General features: G+C 36.7%; 3 protein-coding genes across 4 annotated transcripts; 2 read left to right on the forward strand and 1 right to left on the reverse strand.

Annotated features, from left to right (window-relative positions):
- Positions 1–2274: 2274 nt before the first annotated feature.
- Positions 2275–10199, forward strand: LOC141389236 (uncharacterized). The gene is made up of 2 exons (XM_073960477.1): positions 2275–3055; positions 9799–10199. Exons 1-2 carry the CDS (start codon positions 2345–2347, stop codon positions 10090–10092), a joined length of 1005 nt encoding a protein of 334 aa, XP_073816578.1. The 5' UTR covers positions 2275–2344; the 3' UTR covers positions 10093–10199.
- A 1626-nt stretch (positions 10200–11825) lies between these two features.
- LOC141391122 (uncharacterized) lies at positions 11826–13015 on the forward strand. Of its 2 annotated transcripts, XM_073964039.1 has the most exons (3): positions 11826–11924; positions 12009–12600; positions 12660–13009. In XM_073964039.1, exons 2-3 carry the CDS (start codon positions 12043–12045, stop codon positions 12924–12926), a joined length of 825 nt encoding a protein of 274 aa, XP_073820140.1. In that variant the 5' UTR covers positions 11826–11924; positions 12009–12042; the 3' UTR covers positions 12927–13009. The 2 variants fall into 2 exon arrangements, with proteins under 2 accessions (XP_073820140.1, XP_073820139.1); XM_073964038.1 differs by having other exon boundaries at positions 11865–12600; positions 12660–13015.
- Positions 13016–14232: 1217 nt separating this feature from the next.
- Positions 14233–15778, reverse strand: spn-A (RAD51 recombinase homolog spn-A). The gene is made up of 2 exons (XM_073964040.1): positions 14907–15778; positions 14233–14851 (listed from the first exon to the last, which is right to left on the reverse strand). The coding sequence occupies exons 1-2, from the start codon at positions 15563–15565 to the stop codon at positions 14473–14475; spliced, it is 1038 nt and encodes a 345-aa protein (XP_073820141.1). The 5' UTR covers positions 15566–15778; the 3' UTR covers positions 14233–14472.
- Between the last annotated feature and the right edge of the window lie 1203 nt (positions 15779–16981).

Genomic DNA, 16981 nt, shown 5'->3' on the forward strand with positions numbered 1-16981 from the left:
AAACAAATCCCTCAAAAGTTGACGACCCCCGCAAACGTTTTAAGGACCATGATCTGCGAATCTACACCTGGAATGTTCGCACTCTTTATAGAGAAGGTGCAGTCATTGCCCACTCCATGCAAACAGCCGCAAAATCAGTACTTGGATACCAGAGACCTCCACCAAGGAATCCATGGTATGCCCAGGAGTGTCGTGCTGCTACCGAAGAGAAAAATGCGGCATATAGGGCTACTTTACTATCAGTAGCAACGCGTAGCGCTCGAGAGAGGTATCGGGAGAAAAGGAGAGAGAAGAAACGTCTTTTCCGCAGGAAAAAGAGAGAGATGGTAAAGCGGGAGTGTGAACAAATCGAGATGTACAGGAGACAGAATGAAGTCAGAAAATTCTACCAAAGAGTGAAACATCAAACTTATGGCTTTGGAAGTACATCCTGTAGAGACCAGCAAGGTAATCTGGTAACTGATACAGATAGTGTGCTAAGGATATGGAAAGATCATTTTTCCAAACTGTTGGTATCCAATAGTAGCGAAGTCGACGAAGATATACAGATCCAATCCAAGAATATGGTATTGAATGTATACCACCCGGCCAAGGTGAGGTAAAGACAGCAGCAGGAGCTGATGGCCTACCAGTCGAGCTGTTTAAAACCTGAGCATCCTGTGTCCCGTCCATAAGAAAGGAAATAAGACTTTATGCTCCAACTATAGGGGCATAAGTCTTCTCCCTATCGCATACAAGATAGTGTCAGGGATATTGTGCGAACGACTAAAGCCCATGGCAACGAAATAATTGGACCATACCAATGCGGCTTTAGACCTGGCAAGTTCACCATTGACCAGATATTTACCCTGCGCCAAATCCTGGAGAAGACCCAAGAGATGCAGATCGACACCTACCACATTTTTGTCGATTATAAAGCAGCCTTCGACAGCCCGCTACGTTCAAAGGTATTCCAAGCAATGTCTGAATTTGGTATCCCCGCAAAGCTCATTCGGCTTTGTAAAATGACTCTAACTGACACAAGATCTTCTGTTAAAATAGGAAAGAACCTCTCCGAAGAGTTTTGTACCAAAAGAGGTTTCAGGCAAGGAGACAGCCTTTCGTGTGACCTTTTCAACATCCTGCTAGAAAAGGTTATACGAGAGGCAAATGTCGAAAGAAGTGGCACAATCTACATCAATAGCCACGTGTTAGTTGATTATGCTGATGATATAGTAAAAGTAAAAGAAGTAACCGATACCTTTATAAAGGCCGAAGGAGAATCTGCTAAATTGGGTCTGGCGGTAAACGGCGACGCGCAATGCGTCCATTGAGATCGGACCAACTGTTGAAGTTGGTTCCTATAATTTTGAGGTAGTAAAAGACTTCGTATACCTCAGCACCGCCGTAAACACAACAAACGATATCAGTTGTGAAATAAAAAGAAGAATTGTATTGGCCAACAGATGCTACTTTGGTTTAAGTAAGCAGTTTAAAAACAAAGCCACAACTCGTCAAACAAAAATAACGCTTTACAAAACACTGATACTACCCGTGCTAATGTATGGTTCCGAAGCCTGGGTACTTGCGCAAGCAGATAACGCAGTGCTTGGCGTGTTTGAGAGAAAAAAATCTTCGATAGATCTACGGACCGATCTGCGTTGACAGTGAATATCGACGTCGCACGAACCACGATCTGTATCTTCTATACAACGACGTCTATATAGTTAAATGTATCGAGATGCCGCGATTGCGTTGGCTAGGCCATATAATAAGAATGAGCCATGATGAACCCGCTAAAAAGGCGTATAAATTCCAGCCACATGGCGGTGCACGCAGAATTGACAGGCCAAAGAATAGATGGCGCAAACAAGTGGATGATGAGATGACAAGGCGCGGTATTCCAAAAAGCGAAGCACAAAACAGAGAGATTTGGAGATCTTTTCTTAGTTCGGTCTATGGAACAAATGTTCTGTAATGGGCCAGCTAAGTAAGTATTAAGACACTTTCCTTTATTGGATGTTCCACTCTAAATGCATTTTAAGCGTTAAAATTACCATTGGATTGGTGGTAATTACTTCCTGTAGGAAAGGAAATGGACACTTTGCAGGTCATAAATATGATATTATGGCGTAGTTTAAGGCACCCTTAATTTATTGCCTATCATCAACACTTCACAGTTGCAAATTGTCGTAGCATTTCATTTCCATCCAACAATCATGCTGTGTGTTGTACAAACAACCCCTATCATGCATCAATGTGATTGATGATGTTTATTTCTGTACATCTGTTTGTGTTTTAGAAGTCAGCAAAAACAAAACACAAAACGAAAAATCAGAAAATTATCATTTTTTAAAGTGAAAAAATGGACGGTGAAAAGAAATTTATACTGGAATTTTTGAAAGTATATCAAACCTTAACCTCTTTGTGGGATACATCTTGCCAAGAATACACAAATAAGCAAATCAAACATGACCAATATCTTAAATTGCTTGAAAAGTATCGGGAATTTTTTCGAAATGCTGAACTGCATGAAATGAAAAAGAAAATCAACACATTACGAACAAATTATAGACGAGCATTGAAAGAATTAACCAAATACAATTTAGATGAAAATGCCATTACATTGTATTATTTCAAAGAATTGGATTTTTTGAGAAAATGTGAAATTCCTCAACGCTCTAAATCATTCAACAGTAGCAGCAACAGCAGTATGACGGTGCTTGATGAAATTGAAGTGGAAATTGATAGTTCATCATCAGTACAATTTAAAACTGAAATGTCTCTGGAGGAGATGGATATGTATGGTGATGACAGTATGAGCAGCAATGATCTTTGTAAATCAAATCCAAACATTGAAAAAGTAAATGTTGCCGACACTACCGACACTATCACAGCACCAATAAAATCTGGTAAAACAAAACCAAAGTATAGAAAATTGGAAATGTCTTTAATACCTGAAGCGACGATCACCAATATCAGTTCAAAGTTTTTAACTCCTCGTACAAAAAAGTACAAACCTATTCAATCGATGTCTCCAATCGTGGCAGAGAGCAACAGTAGTCAAGGATATGGGGTAAGTTTGTTTTATCCAGGGAAATGGGGGTTATTCAAAACTTGGGATAAAAAAGTTAATTTGTGTGGAAGTTATGGCCGTGTAAATGAATAAAAATATAGTTAGAAATCAAAAGTATTGCAAAGACCAAAATTGTAAAACATTACATATTAATTGTTCGTTTCTGGCAACAAATTATGCCAAAACTATACGGTTTTGTGTGCAATTATCTTGCTATTGGTCCTCAAAACAATATTCCGTAAAAATATACAAAATATGCGAATTATAATATGCAAGGCGAATTTAACACCATGATAATATGTAAATACGGTAAAAAAATAGAATTACCTACTACTTTGAGTTATCAATAAAAGTATTACAAAAAATTACCTATGGTTTCTTGGAGATTTACCAAATGCTCAAACTCAAAGGTATTTAAAATTGCCATAGATTTTAAGATTCCATAGTAATTTGCATGGGACCAAAGGGTAAATCGCTCTTCAGATAAAAAAAATTGCCAGTTCTTCGTTGTGGCTAAAAAACTAAGGAACAACTCTAGTTTAGTAAAAACTCTCCGATTTTTTTGAAATTTTTTTCCAGAGGTAGATATTGTTACGCTGATCACGGAAATGAATAATTTTCTTGGGGGACGGACCCGGTTACCCGGTTATTGGACCCGAAAGTCCGGGTAAAAAACCCGGGTTGGACCCGGCTCTACTGAACCGATTGCCTCAAAATGGGTATCATTGGAAAGCTTATGGAAATCCAACAAGTGGTCATATGATGGGGTTATTTTCAGGTGGTCAGGTGATATAGCCCAAAAACTGAATTTTAGACCCGGATTTTTCCATAAAACCCTCAAAATGGGAAAATGGGTCCATTAATGTATGTCAGATTATAGCTCGCACTTTAACCTTTCCAAAATGGTGATATATGTTGTAATACCTTCTCTGGATCCAGAGATATGGCCCTTAGAATCTTCAGAACTCGGTTCTGTAGGGCTCGTTCCTTTACATTATAGGTGTCTATGAGAAATTTTAAATTTCTAAATTGACCAAAATTTTCTTTTATCTTATAATTTTTCTTTAAATAGCCGGCCTTCGGCCTGGGATTTAAGACTTTCTCCTATGGACAGGCACAAATCTCGGGAACGGGAACAGAATTTTCTTTTAAATTATAAATTTTTCTTTAAGTAGCCGGCCTTCGGCCGGGGATTTAAGACTTTCTCCTATGGACAGGTTCAAATCTAGGGAACGGGAACACATTTTTCTTTTAAATTATAAATGTTTCTTTACGTAGCCGGCGTATAGGTATTTCCATAAGCTTTCCAATGATACCCATTTTGTCGGTTCAGTAGAGCCGGGTCCAACCCGGGTTTTGTACCCGGACTTTCGGGTCCAATAACCGGGTAACCGGGTCCGTCCCCCAAGAAAATTATACATTTCCGTGATCAGCGCAACAATATCTACCTCTGGTAAAAATTTCAAAAAAATCGGAGAGTTTTTACTAAACTAGAGTTAAGCCAAAACTAATCCTGCAAAAATTGCGAAAATCGGCTCGGATTTAATATTAGCTATATATACCTATGTACATACATATATGGCCCATTGAAACTTCGATGCCCCAGAGCATGTGTTAAAATATTCCGATTGCGCTCAAGCTTTGGTAATCTTATACCCTAGACAGACGACAGCGTTAACTTGCATTAAGAACTGTATTTAATTTTATTCCATACTGTTTGGGTCCTCCCGAAGAACTTCATATTTTTGTAATCGCTTTTTGCGATGATAAGCTGTTCTATATCGAAATTTTCGAAGCAATGAACGTAAAGAAACAAAACGATTCCCGTACCAATCACACAAAGCCACAAACTTTTCAGCTTCTCTGAATCGTTTCATTCTCACAACCAAAACAAAAACACAAACTTTTCAACGTAAAAAGATGGAAACCGTACGATTGGTGAAATGTAACATCGGCTATGCTTTGCCGAGTTGTTTCATTCACCACCGAAACGACAAGTATTTTTGGGAAACGTTTGCCGTGCGTTATGGTCAATGACACACTCAGACACACACACACATGTGATTGCATAACAACCCTATAAGTTAGCATCAGCATACCACAGTGAATTTTATCAACCACCAAACGTTTTTGATTTATTCACATGTGTTAAGGACTATTTAGTTTTCTATCTGTTGTTGTGGAGTTGAGTACTTTTCGCTTTTCGTTTTGTTCGTACTCACGAATGTAAACAAAACGAAACTAAACAGCGAGCTCGGCCAACGAGGGTTATGTTTCGTTTTGTATTGTTCCTATGGAAAATACGAAACGAAACGATTGGAAATTTTATTTAAAGTATTTTTACGTACTCTGTTTCGAAGACTATTCACGTCTACATTCTCCACGATTTTAAGCTCAAATTAAACTTGCCTCGTCAAAGAGGTCGGCAACATTTAAGCATGTTGAATTCTGATCAGCTGGTTTATGTGCCGTCATGAAGAATGATTGATGAGTTGTACGTATCGCCATGGTACTTAAGTGCTGCTCGAGTACTTATCTGCCAATTCGCGTTAGCTGCCAACAATTCATGTTTTTGTTAACTTATGCATTATATTTTATTAATTTAAGTGCAAAAACTCGTAAATCGTGTAATGTTGTCGGCAACTCTTGTAATACAAATGTATTACTGATTCATTTAATGCGAATAATTGCAACAAATGTTTGGCACACAAAGAAAATATGGCTCACGGATTAATCCATACTGCTTGTTGTGGCGATGTAGTAAAACTCTGGCCAATAACATTTAAATTCGCAAAAAAAAATCTGGTTCATGATACAATAAGAAGGTAGCAGCAACTGCCGTTTTTGGTAACATAAGATGTCAAAATTTGACGTAAATTCAATGCAATTGACACATTAAGTTTTTACACATTTTGAACATTTTTCCCCGAAATGCGTTCCCGTACACCAAAAAAGTTGTAAAATGTTCACTTCTCTTTGAACAAAAATGGCGCTGAATGGCTTTCTCTTTAGAAACTTTTTACACGACAAATTTGAACGAGCAGAAATGTGCAACATGTTTGCCGGATTCCGATTGGCTGACACGCCGACTTTGACATTTGTTCCAGTTTTTTTGACGTTTCTGCCATTTTTCCGTTCCCGTACATTTTGGAAAAATGTGTGTGTTGGACTCATTCTCAACAGATTGCTCTTTTGACACTTTTATCATTAAAAAAGTTCTGGAACGAAGCGATTATGTTACCATCAGCTGGGCTGATAATGCTTCCTTCTTATGGGTACTTTACACTATATGTTTTTTACATATGAGTTGTCACTTCTCCCATACAAAATATATATGCAAAGTGACAGCTCATATGTAAAAAACATTTCGTGTAAAGTACCTATTATTTATTTTATTTATTTGTTTTATTTATTTCATTTCATAATTCAAGGCCTAAAAGACCATATATACATATTACTAACCCCCTGTTTTTTAAAGTTTTTATTCTTCTCACACGAATTGTCAAATTTTGTAGATCGATTTACTCGCCTCAGGGCAAATGTAGAGCTCTGATTTTGAAAAGAGGAATTCTTAAGTCCCAATTTACATTAGGCGAGTTTACTTGCGGCAATTGTCAGTTTGGTGGAGAGAGAGGTGAGGTATATGGTAACCCTTTGCCTCTCAACACCTTCTCTCACCCACAAACTGACAATTGCCGCAAGTAAACTCGCCTAATGTAAATTGGGACTAACTATATATGGAACGCGTCTACGAAAAATTAGGTCCGTATGTCATCTAGGGGCTGAACTATGGATGCCTAAATTATTACGAATATAGACGAACGAACAAAAAATAGTTACAAAAACTGGGGGTTAGTCCTCAAAAAAACCTGAGTTATAAAACTAAACACATTGTAGAGAATTTTCATAGCTACAACATTTTCTTTAGTCCCATTTTGATAGGACTTGCGGTTTCTGAACAAAATCGTGAAAAGCTAAACAACCCCTAAAAATGTCAACTTAAATCGCGATTTATTTAAAAAGCGCTCCGGCGATTTTTTTGTTTTTTTGATTTTTCTCATCTATGAACATTGTAGTTTCAGAATCCGCAAAAACTTCCAAGGTGTAAACACCTTCCATTTAAAATTGTTTCAAGAGCACCGTGTCATGATATGGCTAATGGGTACTTTACACGATATGTATTTTACATATGGGTTGTCACTTTGCGTATACATTTTGTATATAAAAAGTGACAACCCATATGTAAAATACATATCGTGTAAAGTACCCATAAGAAAGCCTTAACTTATCTTTCGATAAAAGACAGGTTAATGCCTTGTTCAGACTGACGGTCTTTCGCTCTCTATTCGTTGTTCGACCCCAAATTACGATGTAATTACTTCATTTCCCATACAAAATATTGAGAACGAACAACGATTTGTGTACATTGTTCAATTTAAATTACTTTCAGAACGACGATAAAATATGTCCCATCTCTAACAAATGAGAGAATTTATCGAAATAAATTAATTATGACAGGAAAAATACAAAATTTAAAAATTTATTAAAAACCCAAAAATTTTTAAAAAAACTGCAAAATGTGAATGGAAAGTAAACGGTTTAACGACGGGTATATATTCAAATCATAGCAAATTGTGTCTTCTCTTTCATTGCACTTGCATTTCTTGTCCATCGTTTCAAATTCGCGTACAAATTTAGAAACAAAAATCAAATGCCTGCCGGAAAGTCTGTATACCAAAAAGTTATTTTGGCAGGTCTCTCTCTCGTTAATTTTTAAAATAGAAAAATTTGAAAATATACTGAAAACACCAAAATTGTGAGAAAAAATAGAAAACATGAATGAAACTAATTTAATTTAATATTAAAAAGATATCTGAAAGAAGGACAAATATTTTTTCAGTTCATATCAATTAACTTCACTCGTCTTTTGGCTGAAACTTTCTTTAAAATCAGTAAACAAAAACTATGAAAATATGAATCATGTTGCTATGAATTGTGTACCATGTCGTATGAACGGGTTAATTCGTGTACGTACCCAGCAAAATAAATTGGAAGTAGTGCAATGTGGACTAGTTCTGTCACGGCATGTTTTGATGCAGTTCAACCGGAGTCGTGAAAAAGGCACTCCAGTCCTCACATTTTAACCGCATTTGGATGCAATCCAAAGAATCACATCCACTTGTCACATTTTAACAACATCCGGATGCAGTTCAGCGGAGTCGTGAAAAAGGCACTCCAATTCCTCATAATTTAACAGCATCCGGATGCAGTCCAAACGGAGTCGTGAAAAAGGCACTCCGTTCGCTACATATTATTAGCAGTTGTTAGAGATCCCTACATGTACATAAATCAGTTTGTACATCTCTACAGGCAGCGGTATACATTTTCCAATAAGAGATAAGCGTGTTAACATTTTCAAACATTTGTTAATACAAACTAAAGGGGAGTACACACTAACAGTCAAAACTGACAGTCAACGTACTTTTAGGACAATTTTCCGGCAAATAACAACTTTTATTTAGCTAAAAACGTTTGAAATTCAATATTTACGGTATTATTTAGAGATTACAAAAGAAATTTTTCAGTTAGGCTTTGATATTCACGGAATAGACCTCGATGACTGTCAGTTTTGCTTGTCAATGTGTACTATACTTAAATAATATTTCATTTGTGAACATTTTTCCGGTAACTCAAGAGAAGAAAATTTCCGAATGGAGTGATGTTGGAGTACATGTCGAAATCTTAACTGGTGATGGGAAGACAACCCATTTAGCAAATGAAGCAAAAACAGTTCAGCTTGGAACAAATGGAGAGCGGAGGAAACACGCATGTTTGCGATTGAATTTAATGGAGGATTTTGTGTTAATGTAATAAAGATCTTAATATTTTTGTTTTGCACAAATAATGCATTTTATTTGTTTTGGCATATTTTGTAATGGCTTGCACAATTTCCGCAGAATTCCTGTATCAAAACACGTGCGAAAGCCGCTGCCTGTAGAGATGTACAATCTGATTTATGTACATATAGGGATCTCTAACAACTGCTAATAAAATGTAGCGAACGGAGTGCCTTTTTCACGACTCCGTTTGGACTGCATCCGGATGCTGTTAAATTGTGAGGAATTGGAGTGCCTTTTTCACGACTCCGTTGAACTGCATCCGGATGTTGTTAAAATGTGACAAGTGGATGTGATTCTTTAGATTGCATCCAAATGCGGTTAAAATGTGAGGATTGGAGTGCCTTTTTCACGACTCCGTTTGAACGGCATCAAAACATGCCGTGATAGAAGCAGTCTACATTGCACTACTTCCAATTTATTTTGCTGGGATCTTAAAGTACGAAATTTCGGAAATGTCAAGACCCATATCTCGGGAAGTATGGACTTCCCCTCCGGACAACTATATATCATTGTGTTCAGGTTCCTAAGGGCTATTTATAGTAAAAATTTTAGACCGATCCGAGAGGTGCCCCTAAACGTCACTTGTTCCAAAACGCAATATTAAGTCGAGGAACAATGATGACCACGATGAAGAGCTTGCAGAAATTGAAGATCCATCTAATCCTAGTTTTAATAAAGATTTCATACTAAAGTGTGAAATTGATGATGACGAATGTTTGGGTTTCCAAGAATTATGGAACAGTAAAGTTCATGTGTATAGTTATTTTTTAAATTATAATAATTGAATTGATTAATTTAAAGTTCCAACTCATATTTAGTTATTAAAACGTTGTTTATTTTTAGGACATGTCTGATGGACAAAGAACAAGTAATGAATCTGAGGCTATGAATGAAAACCTTATAGAATTCCAAACGGCTGATAAATATAAAATTAAAGATAACTTTGATCGCATTGCTGAGACATGGGCGGAAAAGCTGCGAGGCATGGATCCCATACAACAGCTGTGGGCAGAAAAGTTCATTAATGACATAATGCTGGAAGGCCAACTGGGTACTCTACATCGTCATAGTGTACAAATAATGTACGATCGTCCAAAGACAATAGTACATGGAGAAAATTATGAAATGCTTGAGTGATGAATTTGTATGTTTTTGTTTTTTATAGAATGTAAATAATAATAATAATTACTTTTTGTTGTACTTATAAATGAATTAATATTGAATAAACTGAAAGAAGCAATGTATAGCTTGTTAGTCAAACCCCCTAAAGAGATATCAAACACAGGCATTACTATACTAATGGATGACTTCAATGACCAAATATGTAGTGACAATTTTAAATATGACAATTTAATCGGACAAACGCGTTGGGTTGTTGCAACGGAAATGATGAGGACTTTCTAGAAAGGTGCAATAATCACGACCTAAATATTGCTGGCTTCATATTACTTCATAAGAGAGTACACAAAGTAACATGGAAATATCCGACGGCAACATTTGAATCTCAAATATAACATATTCGAATTTCCTGAGGATTGTTTAATATTTTCTCTGATGAAAAGTACAGAAGTAATATCGAAAGAAGAAGTGGCAACTATTTCGTAATATGTGAACTCATGGTGTACCAAATACCAGCAAGCCATGTGAAATCTCGTGGTTTTAAACTGCCAAATTCATTGTGTATACGTCAAATAGAATCCACTGGATTTCAGCTGAGGATTTGTTTGACGTATACACAATGGAATTGAAATCTGCTAGCTTCCATAAATGGTAAACATGCACCAAGGAGAAGAATTTCACAAGAAATATGTACTACTCTCAATGGCATTGAGTTTGGTTTGCTGGATGATTTATAGCGAACTCTTACACTTTTGTTTGCTGGGATAGCATCTTTGCTGTGCAGCATGGTACAAAGACACAGGTAGCCGCATCGGCAATTGTTGGCAACATAAGACGTCAAAATTTAACATCAATTCAATGCAATTGACACATTATGTTACCATCAGCTGGCATGATAATGCTACCTGTATTATTGTACCATGCTGTGCAGTAGCCTAACTTGGCGTTTACACAAGACAGACTGTCTGCAAATACAACTCTGATTTACTAATACATACAAACATTTGGCGAGTTGCCTCGGCACTGTCTGGTAATTTTCGCAGACAGTAAACATGGACATTTTTGAATAAATGAAAACAAAACTATTTCAAATAACAAAAAAGACAACAGTACTGGGATGGAACAAAACAAAATATATTAACGGAAAACAAAAAGAAATCGACTATTTTCATTGATAATTTTACAACCGTTTTTGCAGTTGTCTGGACGCCTACGTCACACAGGCAAGTTTTGGGTTTTTGACAATCAATACATGTACTCAACTGTCCTGTCATGTGTAAACGCAGGGTAAGTCCCAATTTACATTAGGCGAGTTTACTTGCGGCAATTGTCAGTTTGATGGTGAGAGAGGTGAGGTATATGGTAACCCTTTGCCTCTCAACACCCTCTCTCACCCACAAACCGACAATTGCCGCAAGTAAACTCGCCTAATGTAAATTGGGACTATATGAAATGCAACATATCTGCAAATTTGGGATAGCTGCTTGTATTTTACCCTTACGTTTGGTTTGCTGGATGATTAATGGCGAACTCTTAAGCTGAAAACAGATACAACGTTTGGGTAAAGTTTTGTGTCGTTTTGGCCGTTTTTACACTGTTGGGCATGATGCCGAAAAATTCAAATTCATTTGAAATATATGCCGACAAACAGATAAACGCTGGACTTTGGTGACGTCGTCGCCCTGTTGTTGTTGTTTTTTTCTCGACGCCCAACGCAAAACTTTAATCAAACGTTGTATCTGTTTTTAGCTTTACAGTTTTGTTTACTGGGATATCATATCAGCTGTGCTGTAGTCCCCCGTATGAAATACAACATATCTGACATATCTGCAAATTTGCGATAGCTGCTTGTAAAGTATTTGTTTTTATTTATTTAAGAGCATTGATTTATTTTAATTAACTGCAGTAAAAGAAATAAATCGTTATTTCCCCAGAGTTGTGATTCGCAAAATTTAAAACAAACAAAAGATGTCCAAGAAAACACTGACATCTCTATCGTTGAAAGACAAACTGAATATTATAAAAGAAGTGGAGAACGACAAACATTGTAAGAAGGCAATATGTGCAAAATACAAAATCAATATATCAACGGTACATCGTATTTTAAAGAAAAAGTTTGAAATCATACAGGCAATAGCAAACCGTGCCGATTTGAAACAAAAACGGAACAGAAGCGGTGTCCACGTTAAGACTGAAAATGCATTGAAAATTTGGTTCGATCAGCAACGGGCACTAAATTCTCCACTAAGGGGACCCGATTTAATAAAGAAAGCAAAAGAGCTGGCTGTCGAGTGTGGAGAAAACTTTGAACCTGATTCAAATTGGTTATTTCGATGGAAGAAACGTAATATTATGAGAATAACAAATCCGGATGATGACGACGTACGGGATTATTGTAGCGAAAACAATTTGGAAGCTATGGATTCTTGTGACAATAGTTTTGTAAATGAAGTGATTACAAAACAGGAAGTTTTAAACGAATGTACAAATTATCCACTATTGTCCACAGTAGATAGTCACCAAACAGTTAAGTTATTTTTTAAAGCACGGTATAATTTTAATAAAACTTCATGTTTTTTTATTAGGATATGCATAATGATGATGTTGCAAAAACTACAAATGAGGACTACGTGATGAATGAAAATCAAATGGAATTCGAAAACGTAGATGTGTATAAAAAGAGAGATGATTACGATGCCATTGCCGAAACATGGGCAAATAAGTTAAGACGCATGGACTCCAAACAGCAAATCTGGGCAGAAAAATTCATAAATGACATATTACTTGAAGGTCTATTGGGTAATCTTAATCGTCACAGTGTACAAATGAGTGTATCCGAGGGAAATAGTTAACACACCAAAAAAGGTGTTTTCAAAAAATATTTGTTAGTGCTTTAAGTAATTGTTTTGTAGATTAGTTTATTAAAACTCTACAATTTGTGGACTACACAAATGCCAAATGTACAGATATTTGTTTTGCGATTTTATCGGGTAACCGATGTTGGACTTCAAGAGTTATACAATGGTAACCGTAGGTCCATTAATGGCAAAAAGGTCAACGAAAGGCACGATAAAGGGATTCGCGAGGGTTTCTTCAACAGGGCTTGTTCCTCATTCTGATCCTTATGCTTTAAGAACGTAAGACTTGTATCCAAAATCACTGACCGAATCGATTATATAACATCTATGGATTTTTTTATACATACACATTACACATACATACATTAAACTTCATAACTTTAAGGGCACCGCCGTCATTTATGTTGTCATGTCGATGAACCCCCCGTTGTTGTTCTTCTAGCAGCTTACCATATGTTTGTCCGTTTCCCTGCTTAATCCTGCTGCCCTCCTAGTCTAGGAATGTGTCTGCTTCGATGTGTCACATGCTGGCCAGAATTTAGAGGACTGCACCATCCTAAACGTATTTGAACCAAAACTGCTTTGTTTTGTTGCTGTAGCAGCATAGGTGTGATGCTGGCTTGGCAGCCTCTTGGTTTCTGGTCAATCCGTTACAAGAGGGTTCTTTGTACTCTTTACTACTACTCGGGTTTGTCATAAAATTCCATCCTAATTCCACGTATGACAACACATATACGTAATTTATTATCCAATTTTTCAAACTTGGACGGAGGGTAGCCCTGAAACACCGTGGTCGACAGTATCAAAGGCTTTTGATAAGTCGAGCGCCACCAACATTGTTCTACGGTAAAGCTTGTTCTGGTTATTTCCTCGACTAAAATGTGTGGAAATGGCATGCAGCGCTGTTGTGATGCTGTGCTGCTTACGAAACGAATGCTGATGCTAGGCATCTGGATAGATATTTCTGATACTGGGAAGGAGTAAAGCTTAAAGTGGCTTTGATGCGGGCGACAACAGCAAAATCGGTCTGTTTCATTTACTTTTGACGGTATCCTTGTCTGGCTTCAGTAGTGAGACCACTCTGCCCATTTTGCAGCACGATTTAGGTGGCTAGTGACAGGTTTAGAATTTTGGCTCTCGGCTCATCCAGCTATTTCACGGCCTATCGCTATGGATGATTTAGCGTTCCTAATGACATTTCCATTGGGCTTAAGTGCTGTTAAGCTAAACCATTTGGATAATTTCAATATATTACAGCTAGCTCTTAATGTGCTGATCACAACGAAAAGTAATATGTGTATTTTTTGTGAAACATTTTTGTTTATTTTTTCATTCCGCTAATTCTTAATACATAAAAATAAAAATCATTCAGTTCTTATTGAATACATTTTAAGATACATAATAAACAAAATCCTATATTGTTTCTTTAGCTGAAAGCTAAAATTTTGTCAGAGTGATGAAAGGAAATTTAAACAAATGCTTAAGGCTAAATAATAAATATATATTTCTTTTAAAGGCCATGATGATCGATCAATCTTTACTACTCTTTAGCATCACCTATACCATCTGGTAATATAGCAAACATTGCCTCCGATTCGGGTAAACACGGTGAATCATAGATTTTACAAATTCTAGTATCTCCACGCCCTTTGCGCAGAGATAAACGTGTTGTCGAAGCATGTGCTATTATATTACCTCCAATAGGTTTCTTGGCGTCAGCCTGAAACATAGAAGCGCCACCATTTACTTCTGCAACCACTTGATTTGTGATCACCACAGCAACACCAAACTCATCAGATAATCTCAGTAATAAGCGTAAAAATCGTGCTAAATGCATTTGACGTGCCGCCAATTCACCACGTCCTGCATAATCTGTACGATAAAGGGCTGTGGCGCTGTCCACAATTATCAATGCATATCTGGGAAAAGGAAATCCTAGTATTCGAAAACAAATTTGTACGGTATTTGACTTACCTTGATTCGGACATCATAGCAGCTCCCTGCATTAGCAATTGCGTTTGATGATCTGAGTTAAAAGCTCTGGCACATGCAACATTATCGAGTACATCATCCTTTACTAACTTATAACGATCAGCCATGGCCACTAAACGTTCCGGTCGAAATGTACCCTCAGTATCGATGTAAAGACATTTTCCCTCACCCCCACCTTGACTTATCGGTAGCTGACATGTTACCGCTAAGGTATGACAAAGTTGTGTCTTTCCCGAACGAAATTCTCCAAATAGTTCTGTAATCGATCCAGTTTCTATACCACCACCTAAAAGTTTATCCAATTCTTTGGATCCTGTGGTCAGCATAATAATTTCAGAACGCTTTTGATAGAAACTGAGAGCAGATGTAAAACCCATGGGCACCAAAGTGTAAGCGTATTCCACTAATTTGTCCACTTTGCTATCTGAAAATCCTCGGATAGCTAAAAGTTCCTTGCGTGGAGCAAATGCGACAGATTCCACTGTATGAAATCCAGCATTTTTTAACTTTTCTATGTCGTTGGCTGTAATGCCAGCTACCTCTATTTTGGTAATAGGTATGGGTCCTCCCTCCTCCTCTTCCTCCTCGACGTCATCAGTTGTAGCAGTAGCCAGTGATCTATCTTTGTCCAGATATTCCATATTGTTTTGTGTTGTGAAAGTTCTTTTTTGTCACAAGCAAAAAAATTTCTTCTTTATATGACACAGATATTGTTTGCTATTAGAGAAATTCTTCTTGTGTAGCTTTAGAAGACAATTTTAGAACTTATCTAATCGATTATTTTGAAAAATAAGTAGCTATGATACTTTTAAAATCGCGCTTGATTAAATATTTTCACAATAAAATATGCTCTTGTAACTGAACATACCCCAATGTAGGAGGTATGTTCAGTAAACGTTGTCATGCAACCATGGCACAATTACCAGGTAGATGCATCAGCAAACAACTACAACAAAAACGAGTTCAGTACTGTGAAATGTCAAAAATGTTTTCCAAAAATAAAGCGATTCACACATTTTTTTTAAACAAAATTTTATTGGGCAGTTATTAATAAACACATTATAACAAAAATCCGTCAAAAATTCACAGTTTTTCTTTTAAATTTTTGTTTTTTAATTTTGTGTTTTCAATTACAACAACTTTTTTGACAGCTCACAGTACATCAGCTGGGCTGACTCGGGTACCTGTATGATTGTGCCATGCATGCAACCTATAGCTCTGTTCCTTTACGTTCAAGAATCTTCAAGTTTTACTACTTTTTACTCGAAAAGCGTTCCTTTACTTCAGACACAACACAATTCATATGGGAGCAGTTTACAACTTTTACTACTTTTGCCGGTTTTACCATTTTCAGAAGTTAAGGAACAGACCATATATGAAAAACGGTAACGCAAACAATTCAGCACAATAGCTCTGTTCATTTACGTGCAAGAATCTTCAAGTTTCACCACTTTAGGCCGCCATCAGACCATCTGCTTTTTCACATGTATGACATCAGCTGTTCTGTATATTAGTATACCCAAAGTGACAACATACATGTAAAAAAGCAAATGGTCTTATGGCCGCCTTACTCGAAAAGCGTTCTCTTACTTCAGATACCATATATAGATTTCACAATCACATTTGAGTTAGTCCCTGTTTATACAGGGAAAGTTGATGGGAAAGAAAATTGAGTTTATGGGCGAGGGAGTAGAGAGGAATAAGAGGGGGTACACACACCTCTGTACTGGCAAATTCTGTTTTGTTTCGTTTTTCTTTGTATACAACCTGAAGTTGGCTGCAGATTTGTTTTTGCATTTTCTTTCATTTTATTTTCTCTGTCGAGAAACAAACAACAGCGGACACAATTAAAAAAAAACATTTGGAGGAAAAACTATTTTTTAAGAAAAACAATTCGAAATAAGTGGAAATATCAAAATTAAAATGCAATTCAAGGGTTCCTTTAATAATTAATTGTTTATCACACACGTCCATTTTTATTTTTCATTACAATTTTGCCTTGGCTTTGTTTTTGAACGGCGCAATGAGAAAATGAGCGTGAAGAAGAATAAGAAAAA

Source organism: Musca autumnalis, unplaced genomic scaffold (genome assembly GCF_047663935.1).
Source record: "Musca autumnalis isolate F117 unplaced genomic scaffold, ASM4766393v1 scaffold_1, whole genome shotgun sequence".
Lineage (NCBI taxonomy): Eukaryota > Metazoa > Arthropoda > Insecta > Diptera > Muscidae > Musca > Musca autumnalis.